General features: G+C 49.1%; 1 protein-coding gene across 4 annotated transcripts in view; it reads left to right on the top strand.

The window, feature by feature from the left end:
* Positions 1-3,093: 3,093 nt before the first annotated feature.
* The window catches only part of CRTC3 (CREB regulated transcription coactivator 3), a 74,644-nt gene continuing 65,572 nt past the window's right edge, over positions 3,094-12,165 (top strand). For all 4 annotated transcript variants that reach the window (XM_028502215.2, XM_028502216.2, XM_036012338.1 and 1 more), the window contains exons 1-2: positions 3,094-3,421; positions 11,779-11,877. In XM_028502215.2, the coding sequence (XP_028358016.1) occupies positions 3,290-3,421; positions 11,779-11,877 (231 nt within the window). In that variant the 5' untranslated portion in view covers positions 3,094-3,289. The remainder of the gene's footprint in view (positions 3,422-11,778; positions 11,878-12,165) is intronic.

Genomic DNA, 12,165 nt, shown 5'->3' on the forward strand with positions numbered 1-12,165 from the left:
GGGGACACATGAGAGGCAACCACACATTGATGTTTCTCTCTCTCTCTTTCTCCCTCCCTTCCCCTGTTCAAAAATAGATTTAAAAAATCTTTTAAAAAATGGAACTATAGTAAATACTTAATATACACCAAATTATCATTTAACTGCATTGAAAGGATGGGAGCAAGAACAATCACATTTTTGATGGGGACACAAAATAGCCAGAACATCCTTTTCCATACTAAAGAATGAGTAGTTACTATCAAAAATTGAAGGGAAAAATCACAAAAACAGCATGATAAACTTATTTATAGTGGGAATTTGGAATTATGTTTTTTAAAAGATTTTATTTAAAATCTTACTTAAAATATTTTATTTAAAATATTATTTAATAAAATAAAAATAAAATTTATAAAATTATTTAAATTCTATTTAAAATAGTAATATTTATTTATTTTTAGAGAGGGGAAGGGAGGGAGAAAGAGAGAGAGAGAAACATCAATGTGTGGTTGCCTCTCATGTGTCTCTGCTGAGGACCTGGCCCACAACCCAGTCATGTGCCCTGACTGGAAATCGAACCAGCAACGTTTTGCTTCAAAGGCTGGTGCTCAATCCACTGAGCCACACCAGCCAGGGCTGGGATTACGTCTTTAAAATTATAGATCTTGTGCAACTTTTTAAACAATGCACATGTACTTATTTGACTTAAAATTAAATTTTAAAATTATTAGGTTAACCATAAGAAAAGTAGAAATGCAATGAGCATCTTCCGAACCAACAGGGGAAATGTGCAAATTTTAAAAAAAAGAGCATTCAATGCAGTAGAATGCAGCTATGATAGATACTTGGGTTGGTGAGTTGGTGATGAAGAGGGCGGATGTAGGGTAACACCCATTCCCGTGTCCTCCTGTGCCTTACTGTATTTCAGAAGCTGAAGGACTACATCTAGAACTACATCTGTCCTAGATGTTACTGCAGGTAGGACTCTGGATGCAATTTTGGCTCCTCAGTCACGTTTCCTCTCTGATTTGATTTGTAAGGTGCAGGGGAAGGAGAGCCTGTGAAGTTGGTGGAGACTGTTACGGAGCTGTCTGAATTTTCTGCGGTGGCTTCTTAGGATAACAGCTGTATGGTTCAGGAGCTGGGAAGTTTAGTGACAGCCTTTTCATTCAACAGGTGGCTTCCAGATTTCAGAAGAGGCGGTGGCTCCTCCGGTGGCCTGGTCCTACCAGCATGGCTCTCAAAGTCCTTCCTCAACGTTCAGCCTGGAGTCGGCTTCTTCAGCCCCCTGCCCAACAAGACCCTTATTGAAAACAACCCTTTTGTACTTAAACTACAAAGAATGAATGCTGTCCTCACAACTGAACCCAGAAAATATAACAGGAAATGAAAAAGTAACATATAAGGTCCTGGCTGGTGTGGCTCAGTGGATTGAGTGCCCACCTGGATGGAACCAAAGGGTCTCGGACTTGATTCCTGGTCAGGGCACCTGCCAGGGTTGCTGGCCAGGTTCCCCACTTGGGGGCGTGCGAGAGGCAACCGATCCATGTTTCCGTCACACATCCCTGTTTCTCTTTCTCCCTTCGCTTCTCTCTCAAAATAAACAAAATCTTTAAAAATATATTAAAAAGTATGGTAGAGAGCACAAAATGAAACAGAAAAAAAATCAGTTATAATAAAACAAGCTCAACTCTAGCTAATAGAGATACATGGTCACATTCAGTTCTAAAAAATCCAGCTAGTTGCTGTATGAGACATGAAAAACATAATGAAATACTACACAGTAGTTAAAACAAATGAGTCAACGCAAATTAATCTCAAAAAACAATAGGAAATGAAAAAAGTTGCAAAAGAGTATTCAGCATGTCATTTTTGTAAAATTTAAAAACAGAATTTGGCCTTCCATATGCAGTGGGTAGGTCCATACACCACATGTAATAAAAATATAAAAAACATGAAGAGGGACTGGCTGGTGTGGCTCAGTGGATTGAGCGCTGAACTGTGAAGCAAAGGGTCACTGGTTCAATTCCCAGTCGGGGCACATGCCTGGGTTGCGGGCCAGGTCCCCTGTGAGGGACGAGCATGAGGCACCCACACATTGGTGTTTCTCTCCCTCTCTTTCTCTCCCTCCCCCTCTCTCTAAAAGTAAATAAATAAAATATGTTAAAAAACATGAAGAGGTATGGAATGCAATGAACCAACTTGAGCACAGTGAGTACCTCTAGGGAGGAAGGAGAATAATAATGGTGGGGCTTTAGTTATGTCTAATTTTGTATTTATTAAACAGCAAGTAAGTGAAGCAAAATGTTTTGATGTGTTTCATCGTGGTGGTGGAGGGCGTGGAGTGTTTGTATTATTTTCGGCACTCTTCTGTGTATCTCTGATTTACGAAACACAGACACTTTCAGCGCTGTCCTGGACATCTTGATGCACGCCAGCGTTGATACTGAGTGGCTTCTGAACGGCGAAAGGAGACGCTGAGGTTGACAGGCTGGTTGTAAAAGGTGAGGGTGACATCCAGCTGGAGCAGAGGCCAGCAGCCACAGGGAGACTCGGGAAGAACCTGAAAAAGGAGCCCAGGCTGAGAGAGCGAAGGGGTTGCACCAGGGCGGGGGTGGTGTCTCAACTGTGTGCAAAGCAGGAGATGATTTTTAAAAGATCCGGGTTGAGTACCTTTGTCTTGGGTGGGCCTGAGCAGACTGTCAGCGAAACGAATCAAAAGGGGGAGCGTAATGGGAGCTGGAGAGCCCCAGTGTGGGAACTAAGGGAGAGAATTGCTCAAACCCAAGTCCCCTAATTTTCACGCCCCTGTTAAAAGTGTTCTAAAATTATAACATAAATCCAGAAGTCTGGCTATCCCCAAAGTGCGGTTTTTCCGTGAAGTTGTAGACTACTGTCTACAATAGTCTATTGTAGTCTATCCGTTGTACACGGATCCACGTGTAGGATCCGTTTGCTGTGCCGATGGGGGTTCCCTCTGGGTCTGAGCCCTGCGGGGTGGGGAACCCGGGGAAGCCCTGGGACTTAGAACCGTAGCGGGGGCGGGGCCAGCGGGCGGGGCCTAGCGGGCGGCACGGGGGCGGGGCCTGGCGGCGGGGCGGGGGAAGGGGCGGGGCCAGCGCGTAGAAGAGACTCGCGCGCTCCCGGCTGCTCACTGGCTTTGCGGCCGCGGCGGCTCCTCCGAGGGGTCGAGCCGGAGGAAGGGTCTCGGGCGGCTGCTCGGGCGGCCTGCGGACTGACGGACCGAAGGGTGGGCTGAGCGGCGGGCCCCGCGCCCGCTGTCTCCCCCGCGCCGGCGCCCGGCGGCGCTATGGCCTCTTCCCCGGGCTCGGGCAGCGCCAACCCGCGGAAGTTCAGTGAGAAGATCGCGCTGCACACGCAACGGCAGGCCGAGGAGACGCGGGCCTTCGAGCAGCTCATGACCGACCTCACCCTGTCGCGGGTGAGGGCCCGGGCCGGTGCGGGCGGGGGCGGCCACGGGCGCGGACGGGGCCCGCGCGTGGGGTGAGAGGTCGCGGGCCCGAAGCGGCGGCGGGGCTGAGGCGGGGCGGCGCCCGGGAGCGGGGCCGCCCGGCCGCGGCCTCGGCACCGTCCCGCCGGGAGACCCCCCGCGCGCCGCGGCGGTGGGAGACGGCGGGGCCGGGCGTGCGGGGAGCGGGGTCGGAGCGGCGCGGGCGAGGCGGGCGGCGGGGCGAGGGCGGCCCGCAGGGGAGGGCGCCCCGGCGCCCGGGAGGAAATCGCAAACAGCCCGGCGGCGCGCCGTGCGTCTGCTCCGCGCCCCGAGCGTCCACCGCCGCGAGCCCTTCGGGACCGCCGGGCGTCGGGGCCCGGGCCCGAGCGTCCCTCCGCCCTCGGAGGGAGCGCGCTCGGGGCCGGCCCGGGCTGCGGGGCGCCGGGGGCCGCCTTCCCCACTCTCGCCGCTCCGGGCCGCGCCGTCGGCCGCTCGCTGGGCTCGGCCGCGGGTCTCTCAGCCGGCGGCAAGGTGCGTGGCGGCGTCGCCGGCGACCGAGGGGTCCGGGAGGAGCGAGCGCGCCGCGAGCGGGACAAACACCCGGCGGGGCGGGGCCGCCGCGGCGTGGGGCGGCGGAGGATGCGGAGCCGGCGGCGGCGGTGCGGGCGCGGGGCTGCGGGGCGGGAGCCGGGCGGGCCTCTCCGGAGGAGCCTGATGCTGACCTTGGAGGATGGAGGAGGATGGGGGAGGATGCGGCGGATGCTGGGCCGGGAGGCCGCTGGGTGGGAGGAGGGCGGCCCCGGCTCCCCGAGCTGCGGGCTCCGTCATTTTGGGGGTCAGCACAGCGTTTGGGGGAAAACTCCTTGACTCTGTTGTCAGAATTTTTTAAATTGGGAGATCACAGAAAACCGAAAAAATTTTACAGAAATTATATATATATATATATATATATATATATATATATATATATAATTATAGAATTTATGTGTATAAACATTTCTTCAGGTGTGAATATATAATATTGTATTATATATAACTATAATTATAATATTGGGAGACACTCAGCCTGAATTCCCATATGACAGCCACTGGACCGAGCTGGGTGGCCTCGCGCGCCCCCTCGAATGGACCTTGGATTCTCCTCGTGGGCCCCAGTGAGCGCCCCTCACTGTTATGCCCCCCCCCCACACACACACTGAGGCCAGGTGTCACCTGCCGTTTGTCATCTTTCTGATGGCGTTGTCTTGTAGTGAAGTTAGGAGGAAAGCGAAAATACTCTTGCGCTTACGTTGCTGTCACACTCAGAAAAAACCTAATGTAGATAAAAGCTGGATTTCAAGAAAAAAAATTTTCTTCCCACATCCTGACTGGCTCTATTCATTTATTACTTGCCTGGTGTCCACAGGCATTTCCATGTGACCTTGGTTAGGTTCAGGGATGAGCATGACAAGCTCAGGGCACACGGAGGGGAACGACTGGGTGAAAGCTGAGGGTTAGTGCTGGGCCTGTGTTGTTCTGTGTGGTTAGGATAAAGGAATTATGTGCATACAAATACATGCATTCTCTATGTCTGCATACCGTATTTTGCCGTGTGTAATACACTCCTGTGCTTAATGCACACCTGCAGTTTTGTGTGCATTAAACACGGGAATGTGATAGCTATCATTATACCCAAGCATAATGTGCACCCGTATCTTTCCCTCAAACATCTGGGCAAAAAAGTGTGCATTGTACACAGCAAAATACAGCACCTAGAGTTGATCCAATATTTCACTCAGTTCGTGAATCCCCCTTAAAACATCCCTGACAGATCAGGTCATGACTAAGGTACAGACTTTTTTAAAGGCAAAGGTTTTTTCACAGATCCTCAATGTTCACCGCAATGAATTTTGATTATGTTCCTCAACTACGTTCAAACATAAGTTGTATGGAATGTCCTTTGCTTATAGCTGTGATAGAACCATAAACCAAAGTGCATATGTAAATAAATTCAAAGTTAAAAATGCAATTAATTCAAGTGCAATTAACATTACTTTATGGGACCAAGGCTCCTTTGCTGAGCTGACCCGGAGCTCCCTATGTGAATGTGATGCTGATCCCTGTCGCTTAGATTCTCTGGAGTGTAGCAAGCCTGGTCATCTGTGCCCCACGTGACCATTCAGCCACCACTTCTCTCTATTTCTAATTATTACAAAATTATGATGCCACTGCGCCCATCTCCTGGTCCAGAGCATCACTTGCGTGTTAATGTTCCCTGGTTTCTTTTCTCCTGTATGGACTGCAAGTAAGGTACTGCAGTTTGACTCTGCTGTGTTCATAAACACAAAGACAAATGATAACGCTGAGTTTGCCTAGTAATACTGGCTCATTTAAAATTTTAAGGGCTATTTTCATCATGAATCACAACGGTGAACGAGCACTCGAGAGAAATCTCAGATCCCCAGGCATATATGCCTGTGAACCTCCAGCAGTCCAAAGATCCCACACGGAGAAAGACCCATCTGTTGTTCATTGGTAACTGGACGGCAGACACACTGACTCTCCGTGACCAGCCCACAGCAGGCATCCCTCAGCAGTCTAGGTGCTCTTTCCTCTCTGAGCCTGCGCCGGGCTTCCGGACCTTCTCTGTACAATCACAGCCGATCCTTCAAGTGCTAGTGTTAAGTCCTATTTGCCTAGTAGGTGGGATGGGCTAGATTATGGAGAATTTTTCATTCCAGCTGTGGGGGTCCTCCTTATCAGGAAGCACTGGGAAAATTTTCAGACGAGAATGCAAGGAGGTAGTCCCTGGGATGGTGAGGAGAGGGAAGGAGTGGGAGCAGGCATGCCTGGATAGAGGCCGTCCCTTCGTGCCTTCATTTGTCAGTGCTGGAGTGCCCACTGTGGTCGACTGTGCATGGGGAAGGTGAAGGGAGACATGGTATCTCGCTTCAAAGATCTTTTTTTTTTTTTTTTTAAAGATTTTATTTATTTTTAGAGAGGGAAGGGAGGGAGGGAGAGAGAGAGAGAGAGAGAGAGAGGGAGAGAGAGAGAGAGAGAGAGAAAGAGAGAAACATCAATGTGCGGTTGCTGGGGGTTATGGCCTGCAACCCAGGAATGTACCCTGACTGGGAATCGAACCTGGGACACTTTGGTTCCCAGCCCGCGCTCAATCCACTGAGCTACGCCAGCCATGGTAGCTTCAAAGATCTTAATGTATTCCACAAATACTTACTGAATGAGTCCCTTGTAGGTGCCAGGCGTGAGGATGGAAACTGGGGATACAGCAGTGAGCAAGCAAATCAGTCTCTTCATGGATTTTAGAATTTAATGGGAAAGACATTCATTTGACAAGTAAGGACACACTTTGATGAATATTACAGAGGGGAAGCAGATGGACTCTTAGAGTGTATGGTAGGGAGTCTTGACCTCCGCTAGTGGCCCAACGGGTGAGTGGGAGTGAGGAAGGCATTGAGAATGTATGTTTGCTTGTTGAGGGGGAGAGAATGTTTCAGGCACAGGGAACAGAGGTTCATCAAGGGGACAAAGAGGGTGATTTGAGATGAGGGGTTCACAGGGTTCAGATTGTAGAGGCAGGATTTGGGACTTGATCCCAGGAACTACGGGGAGTCACTGAGGGGTCAAACCAGCAGAGCTTTGCATTTTCAAAGAATGCCTCTCGCTCCAGAATGGTGGCTGGAACGGAGGAGGAGGTGGCAGAGAAACTGGTTGGAGGTTGTAGTACTATTCTAGGGGATGTGGCGATGGCATTGAGGGGGAGGACTCAAGGATGCTCCCTCGCTTTCAGAGTGAGCCATTTCAGGGTCCCCTCCGTATAGAGGGCACACTGGCAGGAGCAAGGATGGGGCAGACCCTTCAGTGTCGAGAGATGCTGAGGTTGAGGTGCCGCTGAGTCATGTAAGTAGAGAGGGTCCAGCAGGCAGATGGTAAGGGGTCCTGGAGCTCGGGAGGGAAGTCTGGGCTAGTGATAGAAATGTGGGAATTTTGGTGTGTAGCTGCAAAAGGAGATTCAGCTGCCTGGGAAGAATGTCTAGAGAACACCTTGCAAGTTGGTAGCCTAAGTCTAATTTGACTCTCCGACATGTTTTTTAATGTGGGGCACCCATGCATGTATTTTTTCAAAAAAATTAGGGCCAATAATAAATATTGGGATTTTACATTAAAATATGAACTCTGGCTTGTTTTGAAAAAAATGAGATTATCTGACAACACTCACCCAGCGTTTCTGCATGGCAGCAGTTACCTGGAGCTGAACAGTGTGCTTTCACCATTAGATAGGGCAGGTGTGTGTTCTTCAGTTTGCCACACTCCCCACCACTCCCTATAGTGTTCCTCAGAGTGACTCCAGCCCACTTCACTTTGTCACCTTCCATACTTGGCACCTGTAGGCATTTGAGTTTGTGACCCCTGCTATGCAGACTGAGCTGCAAAGAGGGCCTAGGAGAAGCCCAAGTGGCTTCACCATTTAAAGGAGAGGGAGAGGGGAAGAGGAGGGGGAGGCGCCAGCAAAGAAGGCTGAAGAGCCACTAGATAGAAAAGCCGGGAGGATGATTGTTAAGAGGGGGAATGTCGACAAGCCTAGGTCAGTGCTGCTGACTTGGTCTGACCTGATAAGGCCACGTCCTTCGGTCTACTAGTAACGTGGAGGCCATTGGTAACTGAGGTGCAGGCCACTGCATTCACACACAGGTAGGGAGGTTGTAAGGCTCTGAGGAATGAATGGGAGAAAATGGAGACGGGGCTGGGAACTCGTTCAAGAAGTTCGGCTCCGAAGGACAACTTGTAGTGTTGAGAAACCTCAGGATAAACTTGGTACATCAACCTGGATCATTGATTTGGCTTGGATACTTGGGGGAAAACCATCAGTTTTAGATGAAAACAAACAAACATTACCTATGTTGTGGAGAAGTGGGGTCTCAGAGAGGAGTAGAGAGAGGAGACGAGAAAGACTAGATTTGGGCTAAAAATTGAGCATTATCTTTCCACGAGGCACTGTACTGATCTCTTTACATTCATTATCTCATATAGTTCTCACAGTTGACCCTACGAAGTAGGTTTCTAGAATGTTCTTCATTTTGCAGATGAGCAAGCTGAGGCTTCAGAATTAAGGTTGCAGGGCTGCTAAGTGCTAGAGCTGGGGTTTGAATCTGGCGGCTGCACTGAGTGTCTGCATATTCAGCTACTTCAGAAGCATTTGTTGAGAACACTACTCTTTCTCCATCGAATTGCTGTGACACTTTCGTCAAAAATTAACTGGCCATATATGTGTGTGGCCTGTTTTTGAACACTCTTTGGTTCTGTTGATCTACACATCCCCTGTTCTCACAGTGGCACCCTGCCTAGGTCACTGTAGCTTTATGGTGAGTCTTGACATGAGGTAACTTAAGTCTTCCAACCTTGTTCCTTGAACTTACTTTGGCTAGTCTAGGTTGTTTACATATCCATACATTTTAGAATTATCTTCTCAATTTCTATAAAAAGGCCCGCTGGGATTTTGTTTGGGATTGTGTTGACTATTGAGATACTTTTTTTTTTTTAAGGAGCTAGTGAGGATTGGATCTCATTTCATGTAGACATTGAAGGAAATTCCACTAAAGCATGTAACTAAAGTCTAGCAGTTGCTAACTTGAGTTACAGGGTATACAGGGTAAGGCAGGTAAGGGAGCCGGGCGGAGGGGTCAGCAATGAGATGTAAAGAGTAGCCGATCTCAGGCCCTAGCGGGGGAATCATAAGGTACAATGAGGAGCTGGTCAAACACGAGGACCTCAGCGTGGCTGAGAGGGCCGTCACTCCTCAGCTCCGGGTGTTTTGCCACGCGAGAATATGGGTCCAGTATGGTTTGCACTCTCAATAAAGAGAAGCTGGAAATCCAGATTTTTATAGCCTCCTAATTTTCAAATTAAAATTTAAAACATCGAGTGGGGCAGTATCGTGGGGGTCAAACAGAACTCTCTAGGCTGAATGTAGCCTGTGGCCTGCCCGCCCGTCTGCGGCCTCTGCCTCAGGCGAACCATTCTTTGGTCCTTACTGTCATCATCAGTAAGCGTGACAGTGTCATGGACAGTCTCGGAGGTTCTATTTGGTTCAGTGATTCTACGTCTCAAATAAGGAAAATATGAAAACTTCTCAGGGGTTTTGTAGGCAGTTAATAATGATATTCTGAGAAGTCGTCCAGACCTTTCCACCTTACCTAGGCCACTTTCCCGTGACCTACCAGTGTCCTGTCTGCTCTGTCTTTGGGAAGTAGGCAGCCGAGTAATCTGCCCCACCGCCTGGCAGCCCCAGGTTACAAAGCCAGGTCTTCTCATTCCAACTCCAGCGCTCCTTCTACTGCAGTGCAACCGTCTCTGAGAGCTCTAGAAACAGGCATTTGGGAGGGAGAGCAGATGTGGGAGACCCCAAGTGGGCCTTCACTCAGCGGAAGGCAGGCCTCTAGCTACACGTGGAGCTTCGCTTGGCTGAAGCATCGATCGAGGCTGTGGGGTAAGAGCTGAAGCCTTGGCGAGAACTCTGAAGGCAGGAGCCATGGCACGTATTCACCTTCGTAGGCCAGTGCCTGGCCTAGCACTGGACCCACAGTTCGGAGTTCTTACGTAAGGGGGTAAATGGGTGGGTTGACGGAAGAAGGAATGAAAGGGTTTAGACCAAGAAGGGTGAGAATTTCATCTAGAACACTTGAAGGACACAGAGTCAAATGCTTTGGGGAAGTGCTCTGACAATGCGAAGATCACACGCTGAGCTGTTGTTCTTCCAGCTCAGCTGGTAGGTGGGGAAGCTCAGTCGCCGCGTCTCTCTCTGCTGCGACGACGCTCAGGTCTGGGAGTTGGTGACGAGGGCATGTCCCGGGGGAGTGTGTTTGAGAAACCAGCTTCTTCTGTGGGTCTAAGGAAAGCGTATGCCTTTCAACTTCCAAAGAGATGCAAGTCCTTATCTTTTGGGGATGCACGTTGAAAAAGATGCATCAAGACTAGACATAAGTTGGGAACATTGCTGAAGCTGGGTGATGGCTAGGCGGGGTTTTGTATATGTTTGAAAGTTTTCATCATAAATACAAAAAACAAAAAAAAAATCAGAGGGCTTCATAGGCTCGGCGTTGCTTTTGGACAACCAAACCTCACTTTTCTCTGAGCTTGTAAATAGTGCGATTATTGAGGGAGAAACGAAAAGAAAAAAGGAAAAGAATATGGAAGAAATAAGAAAGAACGTGGGTTTTCAGTTAGACCGCCACAGCTTGGCTTCCTTGTAGCTTCGTGACCCTGTGCCAGTCTCTGAGCTCCCAAGCTCTGGGTGTCCGGGTCTGTAAACTGGGGTAGTGCCATCTCCCGTGGTAGCTGTGGCGAGGGTTAGGGATGAGGTGGGCAAGGGAGACTCAGACCTGGTAGTCTCTTTTGATTAGGCAAAGAGAAAGAGTAGCGAAAGGGAAAACGTCTGCCTCGGGGTTCCCATCTACCCTTTCTTCCCAATGTGAATTATAAGTGCCAGGGATTATATAACCACAGAGGTAATTTATTATTTTAAAAAGAGAACTCTTAAAGACCAGATCAGACCACTTGGGGGTTTACAAGAACTATAACCAATTTATTGCCTTTTGAAAAATGAAGCAAGGAAGAGCTTGCAGAAGAAAGTCACATTAAAACAGTGGCATACCATTGCGTACCTGTGGGATCGGCCTCCTCCCGCACCCCAGTCACAGATCGTCTGCAGTGTTGGCGAGGTTTCCGGTGAAACTGTTTTCTCACATGTACACGGGTTTACCCTTTGGGAAAGCATTTCTGCAGCATGTGCTGAGAGCCACTGAAAGGCCCGTACCCAGAGACTGAGTAATCGCTCTTTGGAATGTGTCCTTTGGAAATAATTTGGAAGAAGAAATGTTGCCATAGAATATGATGGGATATATGTGTCACGTAGAAAAGGCTTAGGGTTGTACCTGTGCTGTGATTACAACTACGCAGTCGTCACAGGTACAAGGGGGTGGCTGGGAAGGAGCAGGGGAGGGAGGACAGCCGTGTTGCACAGTCAGTTGTAGATGGGGGCTTAGTTTCTCTTCAAGAAGTTCTCTATTGCTGGTGAAGGCTGTGCCTGCACCCCTTCACGTACACACTCAAAAGACTTTGCAAGAATGTCTACCGTGATGGCACACAGGACATTTGGAACACGGGTAAATTCTTTCCAAAAATAGACTAATCAAAAACCACCGAGCACCGGAAACCTGGCAGTTTTAAGTAGAGAAGAAATTGAAACCAAGACTCTCACTCCTGAGCCATGTCACTACCAGGCAGCCTGCTTTGATGCGTTCTCCAGGCCTTTGCTGTCATCTCTCAAAGCCTTGCAATCTCTTTGTCTCCAGGTTCAATTTCAGAAGCTTCAGCAACTGCGCCTGACACAGTACCATGGCGGATCCTTACCCAATGTGAGCCAGCTGCGGGGCAGCGCGTCCGAGTTTCAGGTACCTTTGGATATTTACTTCTTTAAGCTGAGTGGACCTGAAACAGATAGGCAGAGATTACCCTTAAAAAGACTAGATCTTGAAGGGTAAACCTGGCCTACATACAGTGCAGTGTTCTGGGCACGCTGTGCTGTTCTCTTTCCTACTCTCTGCAGGGTAGGGTAACGTGACTTTCCAACGTCCAGGGAGATACAATGGGAGCCACGTATGGGTTGTAATTTAAGCTTTTTCAGTAGACACACTGAAGAATGAATTTTATTTTAATAACTTAAATAATTATTTAACTCA

Source organism: Phyllostomus discolor, chromosome 12 (genome assembly GCF_004126475.2).
Source record: "Phyllostomus discolor isolate MPI-MPIP mPhyDis1 chromosome 12, mPhyDis1.pri.v3, whole genome shotgun sequence".
NCBI lineage: Eukaryota > Metazoa > Chordata > Mammalia > Chiroptera > Phyllostomidae > Phyllostomus > Phyllostomus discolor.